The sequence below is a fragment of the Apium graveolens genome, chromosome 9 (assembly GCF_009905375.1).
Source record: "Apium graveolens cultivar Ventura chromosome 9, ASM990537v1, whole genome shotgun sequence".
Lineage (NCBI taxonomy): Eukaryota > Viridiplantae > Streptophyta > Magnoliopsida > Apiales > Apiaceae > Apium > Apium graveolens.
This window is the reverse complement of record NC_133655.1, coordinates 279,053,251-279,080,243: the sequence shown is the minus strand read 5'-3', so window position 1 is coordinate 279,080,243 and position 26,993 is coordinate 279,053,251. Positions and strand designations below refer to the sequence as shown.

At 34.8% G+C, this 26,993-nt stretch overlaps 1 protein-coding gene across 2 annotated transcripts; it reads left to right on the top strand.

Moving 5' to 3' along the window:
- Positions 1 to 23,858: 23,858 nt before the first annotated feature.
- Positions 23,859 to 26,110, top strand: LOC141682580 (uncharacterized). 2 transcript variants are annotated; one of them, XR_012559841.1, is made up of 2 exons: positions 23,859 to 24,365; positions 25,989 to 26,110. XR_012559841.1 is itself a non-coding variant. In XM_074487270.1 (2 exons), exons 1-2 carry the CDS (start codon positions 23,999 to 24,001, stop codon positions 26,009 to 26,011), a joined length of 372 nt encoding a protein of 123 aa, XP_074343371.1. In that variant the 5' UTR covers positions 23,859 to 23,998; the 3' UTR covers positions 26,012 to 26,095. The 2 variants fall into 2 exon arrangements, 1 of the variants encoding a protein (XP_074343371.1); XM_074487270.1 differs by having other exon boundaries at positions 23,859 to 24,347; positions 25,989 to 26,095.
- Positions 26,111 to 26,993: the final 883 nt, after the last annotated feature.

Genomic DNA, 26,993 nt, shown 5'->3' with positions numbered 1-26,993 from the left:
TCATGGGTTGCCCAAATTGGTGAAGCCAAGTGGAGTGTGTACTAGGTGTTTATTGTCGAAGCAGAGTCGAAGACCTTTTCCAAGGCAGACATTGTTCAAGTCGAAGCAAGCATTAGAGCTGGTACATGCGGATTTATGTGGGCCAATTAGTCCGACACCAATAGTAGGTAATAAGTATTTTTTACTCATTGTTGATGATTTTAGAAAAGTAATGTGGGTATATATGATGGCTAGTAAAGATGAGGCGTTAGCAGCCTTCAAAAAATTTTGAGTTTTGGCAGAAAAGGAATTAGAAAAAGAAATTAAGGTGCTAAGAACGAATAGGGGTGGAGAATTTTGTTCAAAGCAATTTTTTGAGTATTGTGAAGAAACAGGCATTGGGAGACACTATACCGCTCCCTACACCCCACAACAAAATGGGGTTGTAGAGCGACGGAATAGGACAACAGTATTTTTAGGAGGTGTTTGAATAAGTTGAAGTAGTGGAGATCATGTAGGAGAGCAGTTCCTTGTTTTTAGGTGTAGTTTTCTTTTAAACGTTGTATTCTCTTTATTCTAAGTTATCAGAACGTAATTGCAAATTTTCAGAGTTTTCTTTCCAGTTTGTGAAAGGAATATGTCCTAAGTCCAATCATGTATTAGGATTTAGGAATAACTCTTTATGTAATCTGTTTTGATTTCATTGATATTAATAAAGACTTATTTTGTTTTTATTACGGGCTTTATCTATTTAAGTGTTTAAATAAGATATACCATAGTTTAGAGTAAAGCTTTTTATGGATTATGATGAGATCATAATAGTGAGACCTAAAAAGATGATAACTCTAAACTTAAATAGTTCCTGGTCGTAGGATTACTAACTGGTAATTAATAATCCGCAGAGATCGGTACATACTATGATTGCTTCATTATGAAGGATGTATGTTCTCATAGACATTTGTGTGGTGACACTATAGCTAGTATGTAGGTGCTTATTATGGAATAAGTTCACTGAACATGACTCGCACAGCTGAACAACTGATGGAGTTCACTCACGTGTCAGCAGTTGTTCACATAGTGATAGTTGTACAAGTATCCTTAGACTTAAGGTCATCATAGTCATCTTGTGTACACTGAACTATGCTTTGGTTTAGTTCTTAGTCTCCAGGGACAATTATTAGGGCTCTTCTTGGTATAGGAATTTGTACACGAAGATAGTGTATGATCAATAAAGGATCTACCCCTTCCAGTGAAGGAAGCGAATGTTCAAGGCTGATCCACTTATGCTAGTTCAGGAATCTCTGGCCAGAGTGAATGAAATTAGAAAGGAGTTTCTAATTTGCAAAGAACTACGCATAGTAAATGGTAAGCAAGTGATTAAATTAGATAGGCTTGACACGAGATCCATGCCTTGTATTTAATCGGGACATTGTAGGGTAGAAGGAGTTTATTGTACGGTAACTATTCACTGAATAGGTTCTTGGTATTCTAAGCAGTGAATTCATATTATCCGGATAGTAGCGATATGCTGAGAAGTATCCCTCATGATGTAGAATAAATGTGATTAATTAATTAATCATATTTAATAAATTAGAGAATTTATATAAATAATGATAAAATAATTTTATTATTATTTATTTCTACTACCGGCTTAATATTGAACCTACAGGGTCACACCATAAAAAGAGAATGATTTAATGGTGGAGGAATTAATTAATAATGGCTAATAATTATTTATTTATGAAATAAATAATTAATTGGCAAATTTAATAATTGATTAAATGAGATTTAATTGATTATAAATTAATTAAGAAAAGTTCTTAATATTATTAATTAAGGATTTAATTTTTGGAAATTAAATCAAGAGAGAGAATTATTTCTAAAGTGTTTAGAAAAAGGATTAATAATTAAAAGGTGTTTTAATTATTAATGAAAATAATAAATATGATAATAATAATATTATTTATGGGAAAATTTCAGCTGAAAATTTTGCCTATAAATACACTATTATAGACCCTATCTTATTCTAACCCACATCTAACCCGAAAACCCAAAAAGTTTGGAAAACCCAATTCTCTCCACCTCCTTCCTCCTCCTTAACATCGTTTTCTTGGTGGATACCGGTGGAGTGCTTCACACTTGAGGAGCAACTGCTAAGGATCTCTGATCGTTGTCTCCGAATTATTTTTGAAGGTTAGATTCGATCCCTCGAATTTTTATTCACGATTTATATGCTTTTATTTGGATTTTGTATGTGTAAAAGTGTTTTGCCAATTAATCACATTTATTCTACATCGTGAGGGATACTTCTCAGCATATCACGACTATCTGGATAATATGAATTCACTGCTTAGAATACCAAGAACCTATTCAGTGAATAGTTACCGTACAATAAACTCCTTCTACCCTACAATGTCCCGATTAAATACAAGGCATGGATCTCGTGTCAAGCCTATCTAATTTAATCACTTGCTTACCATTTACTATGCGTAGTTCTATGCAAATTAGAAACTCCTTTCTAATTTCATTCACTCTGGCCAGAGATTCTTGAACTAGCATAAGTGGATCAGCCTTGAACATTCGCTTCCTTCACTGGAAGGGGTAGATCCTTTATTGATCATACACTATCTTCGTGTACAAATTCCTATACCCAGAAGAGCCCTAATAATTGTCCCTGGAGACTAAGAACTAAACCAAAGCATAGTTCAGTGTACACAAGATGACTATGATGACCTCAAGTCTAAGAATACTTGTACAACTATCACTATGTGAACAACTGCTGACACGTGAGTGAACTCCATCAGTTGTTCAGCTGTGCGAGTCATGTTCAGTGAACTTATTCCATAATAAGCACCTACATACTAGCTATAGTGTCACCACACAAATGTCTATGAGAATAGACATCCTTCATAATGAAGCAAGCATAGTATGTACCGATCTCTGCGGATTATTAATTACCAGTTAGTAATCCTACGACCAGGAACTATTTAAGTTTAGAGTTATCATCTTTTTAGGTCTCACTATTATGATCTCATCATAATCCATAAAAAGCTTTACTCTAAACTATGGTATATCTTGTTTAAACACTTAAATAGATAAAGCCCGTAATAAAAACAAAACAAGTCTTTATTAATATCAATGAAATCAAAACAGATTACATAAAGAGTTATTCCTAATTCCTAATACATGATTGGACTTAGGACATATTCCTTTCAATCTCCCACTTGTACTAAAGCCAATCACTCTGGTATCTAATACACATCTTGTCTTTATGACGATCAAAGTGACTTTCATAAAGTAGCTTTGTGAGTGGGTCTGCTATGTTGTTATGTGCGTCAACTCTAATTCAATACAATACAAGAAATGTTACCGCGCTCCCACTAACCCTTTTGTAAATGCATGGTTCATCTACATTTTTGATAAAATCAAACTCTTTGATTGTCTCATCAAAACGGATATTCCATCTACGAGAAGCTTGCTTTAAACCACATATGATTTGCAGTAGCTTACACACTAGGTTTTCATTTCCCTCGGAAAGAAAACCATCTGGCTATATGCCAGATCTCATAGTCGTAGTAAGCAGCAATCACAAGCAAAATCCGAACTGATTTTAACAGGGCTACAGGTAAAAGGTTTCATCAAAGTCAATCCATTGCCTTTGTTTGAATCCTTTTGCCACAAGCCTGGCCTTATAGGTCTCCACCTGGCCATCTGCTATAATCTATCTTTTGTATACTGTATACATAGATTTCATTCTGGATTTCATGGCACTATGCCATTTTTCTGAGTCAACACTACTCATAGCCACATTATAGGTCACAGGGTCGTCATCATCAATGATAGACAACTCATTTTCATTCTCAATGACAAGGCCATATTACCTCTCAGGTTGGCGAGACACTCTCCCTGATCTATGAATGGGCTGTTCCATAAAAGGTTGTTCAGTCAGAACAGGTGTTTCCACTCGATCTGTAGTAGTTTGTGCTTCTTGAACTTCATCAAGTTCAATTTTGCTCCCACTGTTTCCTTCAAGGATAAACTCCTTTTCCAAGAAGGTAGCATATCTGGAGACAAACACCCGATGATCGGTGCAAAAGTAATACCCTAAAGTCTCTTTAGAATATCCCACAAAACTACATTTTCCAGATCGATATTCCAGCTTATCTGGGTCAACTTTCTTGACATAAGATGGACATCCCCAAATCTTAACGTGTTTAAGACTCGGTTTCCTTTCTTTCCATATCTCATACGAAGTTTGAGGAACAGATTTGGAAAGCACCTTATTCAGTAAATATGCTGAGGTTTCCAATGCATAACCCCATAGGAATACTGGAAGATTTGCATAGCTCATCATGGACCGAACTATGTCTAACAAAGTTCAATTTCTCCTTTCAGATACCAATCTGGAGGCGTCCACTGGGAGACTATACCATTTACTTTGAGATAATCTAGAAACACTCCATTAAAGTATTCACCACCTCGATCTGATCGAAGAGTTATAATACTATGTTTGGTTGTTTCTCCACTTCATACTTATATTCTTTGAACCTTTCAAAGGCCTCAGACTTGTGTTTCATCAAACACATATCCGAATCTAGATCTATTATCCATGAAAGTAATGAAGTATGAAAATCCACCCATGGCTTGCGTAGACATTGGTCCACATACATCTGTGTGTACCATTCCTAGCAAATTTGCAGTCCTCTCTCCATGTCTACTAAATGGAGACTGCAGTGCCACTATAAAGTGAGATTTTCATCATCCCTTTTCTTTTATTAGTTTGTTCAATCTGAAGTAAATTATGTCACATATATACAGACCATTATTTAAAGTACCATGTCCATAAAGAATATTATCTCTAAGAATAGAACATTCATTATTCTCAATAATAAATGAAAAATCCAGCCAAGTGTAACATGGGAATAATATTCCTCACAGTAGAGGGAACAAAATAACAATTATTTAAAAAACAATAGTCTTGCCCATAGGCATATGTAAATGAAATGATTCTACATCTTCAGCAGCAACTCTTGCTCCATTTCCCATCAGTAGAATCACCTCCTCTTCCTCAAGAGTCCTACTTCTCCTTGGTCCCTGTAATAAATTGCAGATTTGAGAACCACAGGCGGTATCTAATACCCAAGTAGAAATTTGATTTAATGACATATTCACTTCTATCATGAACATACCTGAATCAGAAGCGGTAGTCTCACTACCCTTCTTCTTCTTCAATTCTGCAAGGTAAACCTTGCAGTTCCTCTTCCAGTGCCCCACCTTGTTACAGTGAAAGCAAACAACTTTGCTCTTGGGGTCTTCAGGTTTTGGTGGAACCGGCATTTTCTCACCTACTTTCTTCTTCTTGGAAGAGTTCCTCTTCCTTTTCTTAGGATTGGAACCTTCACCAATTAGAAGAACAGAACTCTTCTTAGGGGGGAAATTCGATTCCGCGGTCTTCAACATGTTGTGGAGTTCAGGCAGGCTGACATCCAACTTATTCATGTGAAAGTTCACAACAAACTGCGAGAACGAACTCGGAAGCGATTGCAAGACCAAGTCTTGTCTCAGCTCCCCATCCATGGAAAAACCAAGTTGTCCAAGACGTTCAATCAAATTGATCATCTTAAGTACATGGTCATTCATAGATGATCCCTCAGACATCCTACAACCGAACAGCTCCTTCGATATCTCATATCGAGCTGTCCTCCCCGCCACATCATACAACTCTTGTAGATGCATGAGGATAGTGTGAGCATCCATATGCTCATGTTGCTTCTGTAGCTCAATGTTCATGGAAGCTAGCATGATACATTGAGCAACATTTGCATCATCTATCCACTTACGATACACGACATGTTCATCATTATGTGCATCACTAGCAGGTTCAGTAGGCTTAGGTGAGTCAATCACGTATTCCAGCTTCTCAATCCTGAGAACAATTCTCAAGTTTCGAAGCAAGTCAGCATAATTAGGACCAGTCAATTTGTGAGCATGTAGTATGCTCCTGAGTGATAGTGCAGAAGACATAACGTACAAAGTAAATCTGTAAATGATAAACACATAACAACACTTAGAAAATATTCGATTTCATTTCAAAACACTATATGAATCGGGTCTTTATTCATAAGTGGCTCCCACTAGTTTATCTAATTTATTCAACCCCCTACGTGAAAAATTAAGCATTCATAATGCTAATGGGAATAGGGATCCTACATTCCATTACACAATCCCGGCTGTGGCACGAAACGCCATGTAATGTTCAATAGGCAGACAACTCTTGTCAATTACATCTAATGTTATTCCCTAATCAAACTTTAGCCTCTTGAATAATTGAGTCACGGCTGTGGCACGACAAACTCAATATTCTAAGTCAAGTCTAACCCAATATTCCGTACAATTGAATCAGTCCCCAAAGGCCCACGGCTGTGGCACGTAACGACCTTTAGATTCTTATTCAATGTACACATCTCTATGTAATAGACAAGTATTTCTTATTTCGAAATCAAAGCCCTCGGCTGTGGCACGAAACGACAATGAATTAAAAATAAGAACTACTTTCTATCATGTTGGAAGGCTATGACCGACACAAGCCCGTTGTGTCATTGGCCAATTACTACTTGATATTATTTAATTTTAGAGGGATTATATTATGTTACAATCATAATCATATTATAAAGAGATTCTTCCTTTTAAATTAAATATTTCAAATCAATAATCAATAATCAGATGATTCCCAGATCGGGTGGAGCATTGTCAAGAGGCGTCACTTAATAACCCTTTCTTATAGATAGAAATCTGTTGTTGACAGAATCATCCTTTCTCTCATATCGAAAATTCATATTCAATTACATGTTTCATAAACACAAGAATCTCATGATTGTATTCATAATATTGTTATTAAGGTTATGAAACAATTTCACTATACTAGGTTGTCTAACAAACGCCTTATGTTCATTTAAGTTCACCTAAATCTATCATCGCATGATAAACTAAGCATATATCACATATATAAACATGAATAAACATCAAGGTAGGCATGTTACATCATCTAGCACATTATTCTAAGCATTATACATCTCTATGTATCACATGAAGCATTTAAAAGCAACTAAAACAGTCAAAAACAGCTTTAAAACACTTCATGGAAATATAAACAGTTCAAAACTTTTATATAAACTAAAATTGATCACTCCATTAGATCCGTCTCAGAAAAACGAATCCAACGGTATATTGCACGCCTAAAACGGAGTTACGAAACTCCCAGAAAATCAATTTTAATGTAAACAGTCGGGCTGTAATGCATTACAGGAACGTGTTACAAGCCCTGTAACGCATTCCGGTGATGCGTTACAACCCTTTTAAGCCATTAAAAGGTGTAACGCATTCCGTGAATGCGCCACAGGTGTGTAACGCATTCCCGGAATGCGCGACACCCCTATATTTTTTTTTTGCAGCAGCCGCCGCCTCGATCAGCGTGCGCCTGACATTCTTTCTCCGTACAATAGCAGACAAGCAGATGCTGATAACAGATGTATAGCATAGCAGATATATACATACATACTTACAAATAATATATATATATATATATGATTATTTAATTACAATTTTAATTGAAACAACTTCAAAAATTCATAATAAAAAATCTATACATCATAAAATTATGAAAAAAATACCCAGACGATCTACAACACTTGTAGAACCCAGATCAACATTCAAAATTATTATGAGAAACGATTTCTCATCAGAAAAAATTAATCCATGATATAACTTGTAAAAATCATAATTAATTCATACAAGCACATAAAATTCTGAAATTTTTACCACAGATCTATATGCATACAACCTATGCTCTGATGCCATTGTTGGATTTTTAACGCAGCGGGGTCATGGCAAAACACTTTTACACATATAAAATCCAAATGTTTATGTGTCTCTAAACTAGTATATAGATTAAGTGTGCGTGTGTATATCGATCACTTGTAGGTTTAATCCCAACAGCATGGACCATTTTATAGTGCCATTTTAGTCCCTCCTTGATTAGCTAATGCGCAACCATGATTAGGACAATATTATGATCATGTTTTATTATGATGTACATATTTTATTACATTATAGTTTATTTGGTTATGTAAGTGTAGTTTTACTCTCATTAAGGCCATTCGGGCCATTCAAAGTTGTAATACGTAGCCCCTGAAAGAGATATGTCCTAAGTCCAATCATGTATGAGGATTTAGGAATAACTTTTATGTAATCTATTTTGATTTCATTGATATTAATAAAAGGCTTGGTTTGTTTTTTTATTGCGGGCTCTATCTATTTAAATGTTTAAATAAGATATACCACAGTTTAGAGTAAAGCTTTTTATGGATTGTGATGAGATCATAATAATGAGACCTAAAAGATGATAACTCTAAACTTGAATAGTTCCTGGTCGTAGGATTACTAACTGGTAATTAATAATTTGCAAAGATCGGTACATACTATGCTTGCTTCATTATGAAGGATGTTTGTTCTCATAGACATTTGTGTGGTGACACTATAGCTAGTATGTAGGTGCTTATTATAGAATAAGTTCACTGAACATGACTCACACAGCTGAACAACTGATGGAGTTCACTCACGTGTCAGCAGTTGTTCACATAGTGATAGTTGTACAAGTATCCTTATACTTGAGATCATCATAGTCATCTTGTATACACTGAACTATACTTTGGTTTAGTTCTTAGTCTCAAGGGACAATTATAAGGGCTCTACTGGGTATAGGAATTTGTACACGAAGATATTGTATGATCAATAAAGGATCTACCCCTTCCAGTGTAGGAAGAGAATGTTCAATACTGATCCACTTATGTTAGTTCAGGAATCTCTGGCCAGAGTGAATGAAATTAGAAAGGAGTTTCTAATTTACATTAAATAGAACTAAGCATAGTGAATGGGAAAGCAAGTGATTAAATAAGATAGGCTTGACACAAGTTTCATGCCTTGTATTTAATCGTGACATTGCAGGGTAGAAGGAATTAATTGTACGGTAACTACTCACTGAATAGGTTCTTGGTATTCTAAGCAGTGAATTCGTATTATCCGGATAGTCGCGATATGCTGAGAAGTATCCCTCACGATGTAGAATAAATATGATTAATTAATTAATCATATTTAATGAATTAGAGAATTTATATAAATAATGATAAAATAATTTTATTATTATTTATTTCTACTACCGGCTTAATATTGAACCTACAGGGTCACATCATAAAAGAGAATGATTTAATGGTGGAGGAATTAATTAATAATGGCTGATAATTATTTATTTATGAAATAAGTAATTAATTGGCAAATTTAATAATTGATTAAATGAGATTTAATTGATTATAAATTAATTAAGAAAAGGTTCTTAATATTATTAATTAAGAATTTAATTTTTGGAAACTAAATCAAGTGAGAGAATTATTTCTAAAGAGTTTAGAAAAAGGATTAATAATTAAAAGGTGTTTTAATTATTAGTGAGAATAATAAAGGGTTAAAAATAATAATATTATATGGAAAAAATTTTAGCTGAAAATTTTGCCTATAAATATACAATTATAAACCCTAGTTTTGCCTCAACCAAAAAGATTTACAAAACCCTAATTCTCTCCATCTCCTCCTCCTTCATTACATCGTTTTCTTGGTGGATACCGTGGAGTGCTTCACACTTGAGGAGCAGCTGTTAAGGATCTCCGTTCATCGTTCTTGGATCTCTATTAAAGACCTCCATCTTTCCATTAACGTAAAGCTTCTTAAGGTAAACACGCTGAACTACGAATTAAATATTATTTTTCGCATGGATCCTGCGGAGGGTTTCAGTTTTTTTTAAAGATTAAATTTATGTTTTTGCTGCGTTTATGTGCTAAAAACCCTTCAGCCCCCTCCCTCAATTATAGCCATTTTATACCGCACTCAATATATATATATATACACATATACGTCCTATGAACAATCGTATAATAAGGAAGGCTAAATGGACTTTCTTTGCGATTGGTTAACTTTTTAAAGTAAATTTGTCCGAGTATATTTATTGGTTATAATGCCTTCGATAGTCTACTTAAAAAGAAATTTTTCATCTAAATTTAATAACATACAAATTTTCCATATCTATTATACGAGAACAGCTCAGTCACTCATGAGCAAATTTATTCAGTGCACAATGATTGTTATTGAAGTAAGGCTGGAACTTATCCCACGCGGGCAAAATAAAGGCGCGGACGAGCTGGCCAAACTGGACTCCCGTCGTGAGGCCACTCCGTTAGGGGTCGTTCTCCTTAACATACAAAGGCGGCTAGTGTGCCGAGCACGAGATTTGTAACATTCGTGGCGGTCTCGGCCCAACATGGATGACCCATATCGTGGCTTACATAAAAGAATGATTGCTTCCAAATGTAAAGAATGAGGCAAGGAGGATGGGGAACAAGACAGCTCGCTACGTGATATATGATGGGATTCTATATAAAATAGGGTTCAGTGTGCCCCTCCTCAAGTCCATAGATGGAGATGAGTGCAACTATATTCTGAGGGAGGTGCATGATGGCATTTGTGGCAATCACTCGGGGGTAGCTCTCTAACTCAGAATATCCTCCGTCAAGGTTACTATTGGCCAACGCTAAAAAAGGATTCCTTTGAATTCTCTCGAGCTTGCGATAAGTGTCAGCGGTATGCCAATTATTATAACAACCCCGTGACCCCTCTCACATCTCCCATGAGCCCTTGGCCCTTTTCCATGTGGGGGATCGATTTGATTGGAGAACTCCCAAAGGCCAAGTGGGGTGTTAGGTATGCAGTGAACATAAAAATAAAAGGCAAAATTTTAAAATATAAATAATTATATATATGTATGTTACAACTAGGTCAATATACAAAATTGACATGAACAACCAAATAAAAAGGGGAATGTACCCTCCTCCCAATTTTAGATTTTCATCAATTTTCAACATATATAATAGTTCATTTTAGATTTCCAAACAGTAAGATTAAATTTCAATTGGGCTTTAAGTCCATTTAAGCAACTTTAAAGCTGCCAAATAGGCACATGGATAAGTCACTTGCACCAACGTGAAAGTTACTTACAACAAAAAAACTCATTAAAATGGTCAAAATAGGTAAAAGAAAATAATAATAAATTTCCAATCAAACGAGGAAAAGTGTGTGTGTGTTTATATATATATGAGACATGAACCGGGAGTAAACTACTCATCATTCTTATAATACAAGGGCTAAAGACTTCGTTAAAGACACATATAAAAGATCATCCTTATATATATAAATCTGTGAAGACACGGATAAAAGGGCTAAAGACTTCGCTGTTATTTAATAAAATTAGCAGCCTCTCTATATAGGCAGAGTATGGAACAAAATACTGAAATAATAACAAAAACCTAACAATATTAATCCAGCCTTACAAATCTTCTAAAAACAAGGGATAATAAACTGATTTATTCAAACTAAAATATTCCTAACAAACCATCCCTTAAACTAAATGCAGGTGTTTAAGTTTTGCACTTAGTTTAATTTCGGCACATAGTTTAGCATATGTACTTCACATAAACCAAAATGCTCACGGAGTCTCTCGAAAGTTTCCAACTTCAAAGGTTTCGTCAGCACATCAGCAACTTGATCATGTGCATCACAAACGTCATCCTAATAGTACCCCCATGCACAAGATCTCTGAGAAAATGAAACATCACATCGATGTGTTTGCCGCGGCTGTGCAAAACTGGATTTGAGGCCAGTTTAATAGTTGAGCTATTATCACCCATTATGGTTGTTCCTCCTTCTTGTACAAATCCCAGATCCTGTAATATCTTTCTCATCCACATAGCTTGACAAGCACAGCTAGCTGCTACAATAAACTCAGCTTCAGTAGTGGACAACGTTACAATTGGTTGCTTCTTCGATGACCAAGCAACAGCTGAATCATCGATAAGAAACACATAGCCCGAAGTGTTCTTTTTATCGTCAAAATCTCAAGCATAGTCACTATCTGTAAACTGCATCAGTGCTCCAACTTCTCCTCTTTGTACAATATTCCAAAAATTGGTGGTTCCTTTTAAGTATCTAAGAACCCTTTTAGCAACCTGGTAATGGATCTCAGTTGGCTTAGCCATAAAACGAGCAACTAAACTCACGAAAAATGTTAAGTCTGGTCTAGTGGTTGTGATGTACACCAGACAACCAACTATTTATTTAAAATATGTCTCATCCACTTTCACCCCTGCTTCATCAATATGTCTCATCCACTTTCACCCCTGCTTCATCTTTGCTCAGCTTTTAATCGGGGACTATAGGATTACGAACGTTGTTACTACCTTCCATATTAAAACGTCTTATAACTTCCAACGCATAATTTCTCTGACAAATATAAATCCCATCAGAATTATGCAATACTTCAATCCCCAAAAAAATCTCATTCTTCCCAAATCTGACATGTCGAACTCCTTTTGCATTGAAGTCTTAAAATTTTTAAGCATCAATTCATCATTATCACTATAGAGAAGATCATCGACATAAACACTTACAATAAGGATTTTACCTACTTCATTGTTCATAATGTAGGCTCACTTTGACTTTGCTAAAATCCTTCCGCAAGAAGATAAGCCTCGATACGTTTGTTAGGGCGAAATCACGCGCTAAAATTACACGCAAGTATACGCGTTCGCAAGCAGTATAAGATATAAATCAGATTCATTCCCACAGAGACTCTTTTTAGTTAACTTAAGATTATGCACCTATGCAACAATGGTATGGCTATCGCCTAACGCTAAGACAATAACAAGTTGAGATGTTTATAACTAAGATTAAACTAACATGCAATTAACTAAGAATAAAGTGATTGAATTAACTATATGAGATAAACATGGGATTCTAACTTCATTAAATACTTCATTCAAAATCATTGTTCTTAACCTTAGCATGCAATGGTAAAGACAACTAATCAGATAACACGAAACTAGTAAATGCCAACTTTCATTGTACGAATACCCTACTACCAGACATCCACAAAAGAGATAGAAGCTGAATATACACCAATTATGTTGAGACCCTATATGTCTATAGAATTTGACAACATAAAGGTTTAATGAACAAGTTATCTATCGTGATTACATAGGGCAAGTAAGATGGTTAAAATTACCTACGAATCATGCATAATAAATACATGAACATATGCTAGCATGGAAAGTCCTAAACCTCTATATTCATTATCGCTTCAATAGAGATTAACAAACAATCTTAAATGTTAGCTACGCATCAAAGACGAATAAGCACAACCAATACTAGGAAATCATAAATCACCACACACAAAGGATTATAAAACAATTAACTATTGAAATCCATAGATAAATCCGTTAGAACCCCATGATAACAATTAGTTCATAACCAAACTCATCGTCACCATGGGTTCCAATGAAAGCATGGTAAATAAACTAAGATAAACTAGGTCTACAAATAACTGAATAATAATAACAAAGTACGTTAACAAGAGTATTAGGTTCAAACAACAAAAGAAAATAAGCATCCAACGTTACAACTTAAGCAAAGAATCACAAGTAAAAACAAGATCTTCTTCTCCTTCGTTGTATTGTGCTATTAGGTCTTCTTGCTGCTCTCTCCTTGCTCTTCTATATGAAAACCGTCTTTTGAAAGTCTTTAAATACCAGCCCAACATATCAAGAGTCCAGCAAATCAATCTTCAAATAGAATCAGGATTCTGAAAAAATGACCTGGCACGGCCGCCCCACATACCAGCGCGGCCGCACTGAGTTTCTGCCAAATGGGCGGGGCCGCCCTGAGTTTCTGCCAAATGGGCATGGCCGCTCCCAAGAGTAGCGCGGCCGCCCTGACCTTCTGGAATTTCCTGATTTTTCTTATTTCTTCTGTATCTTGAGTTCCGTCTGACAGAATTTGGGGATCCAATAGTCCACGCGAAGCTATCGAGATGTTCTTCAATATGAGAATGGCCTAGGCTTCAGATTCTGACCTCCTTTCAGCATATTACCTCGAAAAGCTCATTTATTCATCCAACTAATGCCTGAGATGCAAAAACACAAAAACATATCAAAAATACCAACAATTTGAGTCCAAAACACCAACTTAAGCATGTAATGAAGCGTTCCAAGTATATATAAAATCCACTTATCAGCGTTCGAACCAGACGCGTGAAGATTGTCTCAACCCGTACAATGCTTTAAGAAGTTTTTAAACCATATGCTCACACCCCTGTTTTACAAATACTTCTGGTTGATCAACATACACATCTTCATTCAAAATTCCATAAAAAGGCTGATTTAACATTTAGATGGTATACAACCCAAATTTGCTGAGCAGCAAGTGCTAGAACCATTATAACAGTGTACATTTTTGCCATTTGTGCAAAGACTTCATTGTAATTTATTCCATGCTCCAGTAAGCACCCCTTAGATACTAAGCGAGCCTTGTATTTGTCGACCTCTCCGGACTCATTCAGCTTCGTTTTCTATATCCACTTAACACCAATTCTTTTTGCACCAACTGGTAAAGTAGTCAGTTCTCAGGATCTATTTTTTTCTACTGATTTGATTTCCTTATCCATTGCGTGTCTCCATTTTTCATGTTTCACGGCCTCTTTGAAAGTTTTGGGATCAGTGGACTCCACCATTGCCATATAAGCCATTTCTTCATCCTCTGAAAGACCTTCACCAGAAACGTAACTTTCTAACCATGTTGGTTGAGTTTCGATTTTGACCTCCCCTGCTTCAACTGGCTCACTTTCCTTTTTAAGTTCACTTTCCTTTCCAGTAGTGATTTCATTCTCCTTTTCAACAATTTTTTCCTTGTCCCATACTAGATCCATCACTGATTCTTCTCTCGCAGTTGTATCCCAATTCCACGTATTTTCCTCCTCGAATACAACATCCCTACTAGTCACAATCCTTTTTGCATTAAGATTGTACAACCTATAGCCTTTGGATTCATCACTTATACCAAGCAATACACATCGTGTACTTTTATTGTCTAGTTTTGTTCTTCGTACATCAGGAACGTGAACATGCCCAATACAACCAAACACTCTAAATCTTTCCACGGATGGCTTGTCTCCGCTCTATGCTTCTTCTAGTGTCATCTCTTTAATTGCTAAAGTCGGGGATCGATTCAGTACATACACTGCCCATTATACAACTTCAGCCTAGAACCTCTTCGGTATATTTTTTTAGATAACATAGACCTTACCAAGTTCATCACTATTCCATTTTTACGTTCTGCCACTCCATTTTGTTAGGTAGTGTAAGCAATAGTTAATTGTCGCTTGATGCCATTTAATTTCCAAACGTCGCCTTCTGCGTAGCCGTCATCTTGTCATCAGTGTCAGGCACTGCCCAACCAGTCTCAATCAGATTCCACTATCTGAGCAGATTCTCCATCAACATGATCCAATGATCATAGTCTCCATCTAACTTAGGAATGCTCAACAGGTTCTGCCTTCATTTGTCATTTCTTAAACACATTATCTTCTCTTAAAAGTGTTTCACTCAATCTGTGTCACTCACTTTATATTTTCATTAGGGTATTGCAATACCTAATCTTCCTCGCTCTGATATCAAATGTAAAGACACAGATAGAAGGGCTAAAGACTTCGTTGTTATTCAATAAAAGTAGCAGTCTCTCTATATAGGCAGATTACCAAACAAAATATCAAGATAATATCAAAAATCTAACAATACTAACCCAGCCTAACAAATCTCCTAAAAATAAGGGGTAACAAAATGATTTATTTAAACTAAAATATTTCTAACAAAATCCACCAAAATAAATAGGTTTTGTCAACATTTTTATGACAGGATCCACCTTCCGATCAGGAGATGAATCTATCATCTTTAACCTTAGATCCCAATCTAATCCTGTTTCTCTACTGATTAATTCCTTCCATAATTTGCATTCCATCCTCAATAAATCCCACTTATTTTTTTAGCTATGTTTGTCATAATCCAAACTAGTAATGTTAAAAATTTGAAATAACAAATTGCCATATGTCGAGACTGAAATGTGTAAAAGGACACAATCCCTTCTGAATAGCTTAGATACAAATATCACGGAAGATATGCGTAGTACCTATAGTCCATTTTATTTTTGTAGCTTCTTAGATTCTTGAGTTGACCCTTGCATTGTATTCTTTTAAATTTTAATTTGCCATCTTGTGTAGTTACAATCACAATTAATTCTAAATAGTAATGAATTTATTTACATTATCCATCTTGTGTATCATCAAAGACGTACGAGATTATAAAGTAGAATATTCCTACAAGTTCTTACAATTCCTAATCTCTTCCTATTAGACAAACATGTATTATTGGCTTTAAAAACTTGCAACTTAGCCCTTAATATTTTGCGAGTGTGTTCCACCAAACATCTTTCAATTCAAGTACAACAAGTTAAAACAGAAAGGCTAATATTAAGGGTAGTTAACGCCTATTCAGAAACTTAAGATTATTTTTCTATTTATTTCTTTATAATATTGTCATGTCTACCCATTTCCATACAAGTCCATATTGTTTCTACTGTTGATAGCTTGGTCAAAAGTAGATCAAATGGACACTCAAATGGCAAGGTGTTTTACCAAACTTGATTTTCAGGTTAGACACATGTAAGAAAAATTAAGAAAACACATTCACCCCCCTCTGCGTTGCACTTCATATCTAACATATATATATTGCAGTATGTTATTATATCTTTTTTAAACTATTTTTATCTCAGATGTAATATGGTAATTGATGTTTAATAGTTAAACATGTTTTGATTTATTCGTTTATACATGTTTGTAATTATTTTTTAATAATAGGATTGATTATGCTTTTACGAATATGTTAATGAAATACCTATTGAAAGGCATATGCCATAGCCTATTTGTTTATTCGAGGATTTAACTCAACTTAAATAAGAATGTAACAAGTAAATAGTGGATCTACCGTCAAAGAGATCTCTCAAAGTAACATCTGTCAAAGGATTCAGAAATAAGGTTCATCTACAGACTCGAGGAATTACTTCATTGGAAGAAGTTCAAGAAATTGATCAAGCCTCAGTGATATAAATCAAGATTGTGGATTTAATCAAGTGACAGAGATCTTGTTAGGGTATCAAATAATTACAGGGATTTAATCTGAAGAAAATCAAATATCAAAGTCAAGAAATGAAGAAACATCACGGAAGTTAGTCACTCATGAACCAGACAGTACATCGAGTGTCAACATTGAAGTGGTGGAATTGATTCATAAGTTTCAGTGATTTTTAGAAGAATGGTTGCTGTTGAAGAGTAGTATTAATTCTCTATTAATTAATTAAGTCATATAGTTTAATTAAGAAAATAAATTATATCTGCAAAGATTAATTTATTTATTAATTGAATTAACTGATTAATTAATTCTGAATTAATATTATGAATTTTCAGAATTGATTTTGAATTTATATTCAATATTAATTCAGCATGACAATCAATTGAACCAGTATGACAATCAATTGTCATACCGAAAGTCATACTAGCTCAAATAGATTATCATACCGAAAGTTCTACTAGCTATGGAATTATCTTGCTTGTTCAACAGATTGTCTCACCGATTGTCATGCTAGTTCAACAGATTGTCATGCCGATTGTCATGCTAGTTCAACAAATTGTCATGCCGATTGTCATGCTAGTTCAGAAGATAGTCATACCAAAAGTCATGCCAATTCACAGATTTTCTTGCCAGTTCATTTCAGTTCTGTTGATTGATTAAAAGACAACTGCAGCAGACTTTCTTTATTAACACAATTGAATACACAGAGCACACTCAAGAACAGAAGCAGAAGCCGCACAAATATTTCATCTCACTGCTGCAAATTCAAGATCAATAATTTCTAGTAATTAAAGTTAAATCCAAACCACTAGAAATAATTCTCTTGTTCTTGTGTAACTATCTAGCGGATCAAAATCCCTAGAACTTAATCTCAAATTGCTTTTAGCATTTGATTCTTTTTATTGCAAAAATAGAAAAAGTTCATGTCAAATTTATTCTAGATTTGTGATAATTAATTTGAGATTAATCCCTTGTAATCGATACCGTTGTTGTAACACCTTTCAAGTTTAATAATATTTTTATTTAACTTGAATTTTGTTTCAATTTTTTATTCCGCATTAAATTCGATTAAACGGTATAGTTTGTATTCAACCCCCCCCTCTTCTACAAACATATTGGGACCTAACAATTGGTATCAGAGCCTTCTGATTAACGAACAAATCAAGATCCTAGACTTTTGTGATTTTTTCAACTCCTTGAATTTTTATTTCTTCAAAAATTCATAATGACTTCATCGTCAAGAAAAGAGGTAAAATTTACTGATGCTGAATTAGTTTATCGTCTAGGAGGTTCCTTAGATTGTGCTCATCGTGATAATGAACTGTTAAGTCAACAGATCAAAGACCTTGAGAAAGAGGTCAATGAATTAAGACTTGTGCACATTAATCAAGACAAGTTAAAAGAACAAGTATCTTTTCTAGAGAATAGAGTTAACTGTTATAGACAACTCGAAACTATTCTCAAAGACAAGATCACTGGCCTTGAGACTAAGGTTAAAGCTTACTCTTGTTCGAAGGCTAAAGAGTTCTACAGTAGGCAAGCTTTTAATCAAACATCTGGATTAGGTTTTGATTACAATGCTGCTATTGGAGAATTAGGCATAAACTCCCCTCCTCATGTATGTGCTAAAGGTAGGGAAGTACCACATGTGCTTAAGGGTGTTGATAAACCCCTCTATAAAGGATCAATTGCTGAACCATTTGATGAGACCGCCTTTATTATTCAAGAAGAAATACGTGTTGAAGATCGTGCTAATGAGAAGGTTGTTTCCAAGCCAAGTGTGTCGAAAGTTCCAGTCAAAGTTGTGAAAGCAACTGAGACTAACTCAGACACACATGAGTTGGATAACAAAAATGCCATGTCTACCATGTATAATTTGCCTGTTGTTAATCCCTCTCATAAAGCATGTGGTATTACTAATTGTATGTCTTGTGCTTTTAATTTGATGTATACTTATTTTAATGGTAAGCATGTTTCTAGTGATAAGACTACTCCTCGTCAGCATATGAATAGTAGGAAGCATGATAGGCCTAAGACTGCTAGTCCTTCTAAGGCTAGAAAGGAGACATTTGTGCTTAAGCCTAAACAAAAATTTGTTAAGGCTGTTTACAAGGTCAAATGTCCAATCATTGAGAAAGTTGAGAACATTAAAGTTAAGAATGTTATTTTGCCTGACAAAGGTCAATTCTACAAGTATGTCGGGCCCAACCAAGTTTGGGTTCCGAAGAAGGTCTAATCCATTTGTAGTGCAGGGCATTAAACAGGTGGAACCGGTAGTGTGGATTCTTGAAAGTGGATCGTCAAGACATATGACCGGAGATAGAGCCCTGCTATCAAATGTGGTTGAGAAAGCTGGCACACTGGTTACCTTTAGAGATAACAGCAAAGGTTTAATTGAGGGATATGGCTGGTTGCAAGCTGGTAATGTTATCATTGAACTCAAACTTCTTTCAACATTAGTGATTTCTTATTTCATTTAAAATCTTTTGAAGTCACTATTGTACATCATATCTCTCAAAAGATTAAATTTATAATTTTTATTCATTATAGATCTTAAGGACATTTTATCTATATAGTGCCATATGTTCTGTGATACAGGTTCAGTCTCCAATGGCTTTCTTTCATTGACAGTCATAAGATTGAAAACCCACAACTTCTATCCCAGACTGTAAAGACAAACACAGAAACAGAACCAACCAACACTCTCTTACCACTAAAATGTAGTATGAATGAGCATGAGGGAGATAGTGCCTTAGTGCACCACATAAGGAAGGTTCTGAAGTCAACCCAGCAGCTCTGTCTCCTATAAAGATGAGTAGTATTTAAACCGAGACAACTGCTAGCCCCCATACATCTTCTCAAAAAGATGTAATGGCTGAAAAGGCACAAAAACAGTTACTAGATTCATCCTCTCAACAGGGTGCGTCTATTGAAATTTGCCTGTCGGCCAGGGTATCCGATGTAGTGTCACCACCTCAAACATAAACAATTCTTGATGCACAAGGAAAGGTTACACACACAAAGGAGGAGTTGACGGAAACAAGAGTTTCGACCATTTTAAGGTCAGATTCGATTGTTCAAGGTTCTTTAATGGACCAATTGCCTTTACAGGTGTTAGGAGAGGATACTGATCCAAAAGCCATATATCAGTGGTCAGTGTCTACCTCCCCAGGCTTAAATCCCCTGGATGCATCTGCGGATAGTGGATCTGACATAGGTGCAGATCGATAACTTGTTGACAATGATTCAGATATTACCTGATGAGTCACAAGGAAATGTCTTCACAGACATTAGAAGGGAACTTTGATCTTTATGCTAAATTCGTTGGATCATTGTTTACCTTCCCAGAATTCAAATCTGGAACCCTAAAAGGGAAACTAGCAACTTATAGATTATGACTCAGATTCATCTGATGAGTTTAACAAGGATGGGGATTTGCGAACTCCCATTGCACCACTTGTGACCTCCATAAGGATGGCTAAGATGATTTTCCTTGAAGGTACAGCTGAATTTTGGAGCTATGAGAGGAGTGATACACTTGTGAGAATGAGTGTAAACACGAGTGGAGAGAAGAGTGATACACTTATGAGAATGAGTGTAAACACGAGTGGAGAGAAGAGTGAAACACATGTGAGGTACACTAAAACAGAATCACACACTCACATTGAGGAAGAAAGAGAAACTACTTGTTATTTCTTTTCCAACCAAGTGAAATATGAGAACTCCTTCAGACAACGGCATACATTCCTTCTCTAAGGGGGAGATAAAAGCTTAAGTAATAGTTTGGAGGATTCCTCAACTAAGGGGGAGAAATAGCAGGGAGGAAGAAAAAGATCCTACATATGTACACTACACCACATCATTGTTGTTTGTAACTACGGATCCTATTGTACGGGAGAGGTGGTAAACACAAGGTGATTTCCTAGTAATCAGAAGAAGTGGTTTGGTTCATCACTATTCTTCATAAGGGAAGAAGCTGTTTTCCAAAAGGGGAGTACCATTGGTTTTTATCTGCGGATCCTATTGTATGGGAGATGTGGTAAACAAAGGTGATCTCCTTTAAGCAGTTGATTCTCATAGGGGGAGAAGCAAGAGAGATATGTGCTTCTCAAAAGGAAATGTGGTTGTACAAAGGAAGATGAAACTACTTGAAGATATGTTCAATCTAAAGGAACATCTATTTGGAATCTGGAAAATGTTAAATATAATCCAGAACTTTTCTACTATTTACTTTGCATTTCTGTTTACATCTTTTTCTTATTTGTTAGTTGAGTTATCCTCTACGTATTTGTTGTTATTGTCTAACAAACAAATAGAGGGAGATTGAAAGGCATATGTCATAGCCTATTTGTTTATTCAAGGATTTAACTCAACTCAAATAAGAATGTAACAAGTAAATAGTGGATCTACCGTCAAAGAGTTCTCTCAAAGTAATATTTGTCAAAGGATTCAGAAACAAGGTTCATCTACAGACTCGAGGAATTACTTCACTGGAAAAAGTTCAAGAAATTGATCAAGCCTCAGTGATATAAATCAAGATTGTGGATTTAATCAAGTGACAGAGATCTTGTCAGGGTATCAAATAATTACAGGGATTTAATCTGAAGAAAATCAAATATCAAAGTCAAGACATGAAGAAACGTCACGGAAGTTAGTCACTCATGAACCAGACAGTACATCGAGTGTCAACATTGAAGTGGTGGAATTGATTCATAAGTTTCAGTGATTTTCAGAAGAATGGTTGTTGTTAAAGAGTAGTATTAATTCTCTATTAATTAATTAAGTCATATAGTTTAATTAAGAAAATAAATTATATCTGCAAAGATTAATTTATTTATTAATTGAATTAATTGATTAATTAATTCTGAATTAATATTATGAATTTTCAGAATTGATTTTGAATTTATATTCAATATTAATTCAGCATGACAATCAATTGAACCAGTTTGACAATCAATTGTCATACCGAAAGTCATATTAGCTCAAATAGATTATCATACCGAAAGTTCTACTAGCTATGGAATTGTCTTGCTAGTTCAACAGATTGTCATACTAGTTCAACAGATTGTCATGCCGATTGTCATGCTAGTTCAACAGATTGTCATGCCGATTATCATGCTAGTTCAGGAGATAGTCATACCGAAAGTCATGCCAATTCACAGATTGTCTTGCCAGTTCATTTCAGTTCTGTTGATTGATTAAAAGACAACTGCAGCAGACTTTCTTTATTAACACAATTGAATACACATAACACACTCAAGAACAGAAGCAGAAGCCGCACAAATATTTCATCTCACTGCTGCAAATTCAAGATCAACAATTTCTAGTAAGTAAAGTTAAATCCAAACCACTAGAATTAATTCTCTTGTTCTTGTGTAACTATCTGGCGGATCAAAATCCCTAGAACTTAATCTCAAATTGCTTTTAGCATTTGATTCTTTTTATTGCAAAAATAGAAAAAGTTCATGTCGAATTTATTCTAGATTTGTGATAATTAATTTGAAATTAATCCCTTGTAATCGATACCGTTGTTGTAACACCTTTCAAGTTTAATAATATTTTTATTTAACTTGAATTTTGTTTCAATTTTTTATTCCGCATTAAATTCGATTAAACAGTATAGTTTGTATTCAACCCCCTCTTCTACAAACATATTGGGACCTAACACCTATTAATAAAAACTTATCATTTGCTATTAATGTGATTTGATTAACATTTTTTTAGATTTTTCATTAAAATATTTAGCAAAGCTTAAGAAATACTTATTTAAATTAAGGGAATATTATTTAAATTAAACATGATAAAGATTTTATAGTATTTATTATAATATAGTTAATTTTTTGACATTTAAATAGTAAAAATTATTTATTAATTATATAACACTTGATAGAATTTTATTAAAATTAAGAGAATCTCATAAAGTTACTTATCTTATTCAAATTGTAAGACTATTAACAAAATCACTTGTAGATGTTTTAGTGGAATCCTAATGACATAACGAAATGTTATTGATTAACAACACTGGAACAGTTACTAGAACACACTTAATTTAACAGAAAACACTTAATGAGATATTCTAAAGTGTTCCACTGGAACAGTGGAACACTTTGTAGAACAACACTATTATCTTTGTAATATGTAGTAGAAGTGCTAGCTAGCATTTTGAAGAACAAGATACAATATTTATAGATTGATTGCAAAGTGCATATGTTAATAGTTCTACCATCATAGACTTGCAACATTTGCCTGAAATTGCATTAGATACTCATTATGTTCATTATTTATTTTACATACTCTTAAATATATTTTCTCTTCTTTATTAAACTTTAGACATATAATACTCATCAAGATGATGTTGGAAACTACATCCATCCCTGAAATTTTAGCATGAAATTCTTTAACCTAATTTTGGCATTAAATTATTTTCTTCTTCTGAACTTTTTCTCACCAATGAATGTTGTCTACATAGCATAATCTCACTCCCAACTTTATGTCTTCAAATTCCACTTTAACATCTCCTTCTCTTTTACTACTCCCTCTGTCTCTTAATACATTTCATATTTTCCTTTTTGGGTCATTCAAAAGACTTTTCATATTTCCATTTTAAGTCATAGAATTGTCTTAAAAATTGTGCCAAAATATCCATATCTCAAATTGCCAGCAAATTGTCAACAAATATTTTAAATCAAAATATCATCATATTATTCTAATATCAACAAAATAAAAATAAAAAGCAGTCTTCTTTTTACTCGTACCCGACTCTCTCTTCACCCATGAACTTTAATTTCCTAACCCCTCCCTATTCGCTCTTGGATTAAACACAGCCTTCAATTCTCTCTTCACCCACAAACCCTAATTCCTCCTCTCTAATTCTTTCTTCGATTAAACACTTGATTAAACTAAGCAATATGATTACGCATTATAGATTTTCGGATTTCGACGATGAGGCTACGGGTTCCTATCGATGTTCGGATCCTGACCACTACGACAAAGGGGTTCTTTGTGACGGCGAACATGGCTACAACCTTCAGTACAATCGATTGAGAGAGGTACGTTCGGAGCAATCTGAAGACAAATTGGAGAGTACGGTGAACGGGAAACCTCAATCGCCTTCGCATGTAGTTATAATTAATGACTATGAGGGTGATGATAATTACGGTGACACCGATCTGGTAGAGCTGCTCTCGGATTCCGGTGACGACGATCCTAAATCTGATTCCGTTGAGGGAGATCCTAGCTCTAATTCTGAAGATGCATGTTCGTATTCCAAATTTTGTATGTATCCTGTGATTTTGTGTTTGTATATAAGTTTCAAATTGGGGTATTTATTCTATGATTTGGTGTTCTTAGAAGTATCACTGAGCATGAATGTTTATGGAAAAACAAGATTACAGAATATAGTAAAATTAGATGCCGAATGATGTGCAGTATATAGATATTTGCATTGTTTTACATAAAAGTTACTTCATATTTTACACAAAAGTTAATACATCTGCATTGTTTTGATTACATGTTCTGCATACATAAAAACATGTCCTCAAAACACAAAAAATGGCATTATTAGCCAATATGATTTACATACTTAAAGTCAGACCCCTTCACCTGGTCCATATACCAATTTCCATGCTTCAAACACATCCCACAATGGTGTCGTGACTTGAAGTGGGAGTTATCCTGCAGCCTTGAGTTTTTTTTGTTGACATGGGGTACATGATAATCATTTGACCCTTTCACCTTAAGAACTTCATTCATTACATACTGATATGATTTCCATACATCTGCAAGTGTACTTGCCTCTAATTGATAGAATGCTTCATACACTGCATCCATCATACCATCAATTTCTTTTGGCATTTTCTTCATTAAGGACTGAATACTTCTAAAAAATCCTAAGTCTAAAATATTTAAGACAAGACTATTTGGTGGCTGTTGAACAAGAATAAATGTGAAATCACCTTGTTGGTGCACTTGTTGCCAAACTGATCCTCGGCTTGAGAAATATGAGTCCTGGCATTGTCATGTTGTATGGATATCACTTTAGGACCTTAACTAGGTGGCCATTTCTGAATTGTTGCTGGTACTATTTGGTTATAAGCATGTTCATTGTCTCTTTTCTACCAACTGACTCAACCACCTTAGTGATAATAGCTCCCTTACCTATGTATTTAGAAGACCTTTTTGCTGGTTCTTGATATTTGAAGGGGAATATGCCCAACTTCTCATCAAATATGCATTCACCTTGTGCATTAAATATGGGCCTTGCAACAGTAGCTTTAAACATGACCTTAGGTAAGAACTTACTAGACTTGGCAGACCTGTATTTGCCCTTCTCATTTTTTTTTCAAGTAGATTCTTTGTGATTTCTTACTTTGGAAAAACCATTTCTCATCTATATGCACAAAATCAAACATAGTCTTAGACTGCCTTTTTGTTTGTGTTGTATCTCCCATGAGGAGGTCCAGAACCCATTCCATCCTTTGCAACATGTTCGGCTCTTGTAATCCAGGATGCAAAGGATTGGTGTGGGGTTTAATATCACCCCTCTCTATCATTCTGCCACATGTACTTGATGACACATTCAACTTAGCAGCCAAGTCCCTTATGCATGATCTATCACCCATATTAATATCTGTAATTGCATTAGGTGCGACCTGAATTTTTTTCCTTCCTAAATTATGCCCCTTTGTTGCCATGTTATAACTCTGCCCTGCTGCCTTTTTTTTTGCTAAGCTCCAATGCATATGATAATTCTTGTTGTGACATTGTTCTTAATGGCAACATCTTTAATTGCACTTTGATAAGATTTTCCTAGATTTTTCTTTGACTGGTGGCTTAGCAAGAATATAAGAATTTATGATTCTGCATCTGTACTAAGCTTAGGTTTTGTCTTGTTTACAGGTGGTTCATTTAAATCAAACTGATATTGCATGTGTGAAGGCTCTGGTGGTGGTTCATTAAGATCAAAAGGAAAGAATCCATCACCATTGATGTTTAACCAATAGAGTATATTTTATAAGTAGATTAGCAAATTTAAAAAATTTATTTTATATCAACTGACTACTGTAATGACTACTGTAATGAAGATTATTTTTATATTTGTATGTGAGAAGTGTAATATTACTACCAATCCATGTGTGTGTAATGCTGTGTTTTAATTGGTTGTTGTCAACTTGTCATTTGAAAAAGCAAAATGGGGGGGGGGAATTTAGCTAATCTCCCTCCAACATTGTGCACTCAATCATTACTAAGAATAGATTATGTAATTTTCTTAAAACATGTGCTTTTAAGTAAAGAGGAAATGTTTTAAGAGAGAGAGAGTATTATACTCTGTAATTGTGAGGGTGATCAAACGATAATCATGTCCCTACTGCACTCCCTTTTACAGGCTATTTCACTATCATGGAACACTCCAGGATGAAGAACTCTAACATGCCTCTGATAGGAAAAAGATTGGCAAGATACACCAACTGAAAACTTTTAGATTCGAAAAAATGATAATGAAGAACAAAGTATAGAGTGCAAAATTCTAAACTTTACGCTTGCAAAATTCCATCAACCCATATATAATTAGTTTTACAATCATAAAATAAACATCTCATCGCCGTGAAAAATAAAAAATGCATGTAATCCTCCATATATACCTAACACCTACCGTATTTACACTAATACTCCCCCGGTCCCGTTAAACGTTTCCTAATTTAACTTTCGATACTGTTCACGGTAAGCGATTGATTACTAATTTACGTCTAATCTATAATATCAAACATAGTCATGAGTGATCTCGTTGGATTCGTATTTATCAGTACTTTAATACAGTGAAATTTTTATATTTAATACTAATATAAATTTAAAGATATTAACAATTAAAAGTGTGCATTGACAAACGTGTTCAATACAAATAGA

What these genes read in the sequence shown, in the direction of transcription:
- LOC141682580 (XM_074487270.1), top strand. Translation starts at nt 23,999, where the DNA reads ATGATTACGCATTATAGATTTTCGGATTTCGACGATGAGGCTACGGGT. An exon ending in CTCTAATTCTGAAGATGCAT is followed by an intron (nt 24,348 to 25,988) that starts GTTCGTATTCCA and finishes TCTTGTTTACAG; the next exon opens with GTGGTTCATTTAAATCAAAC.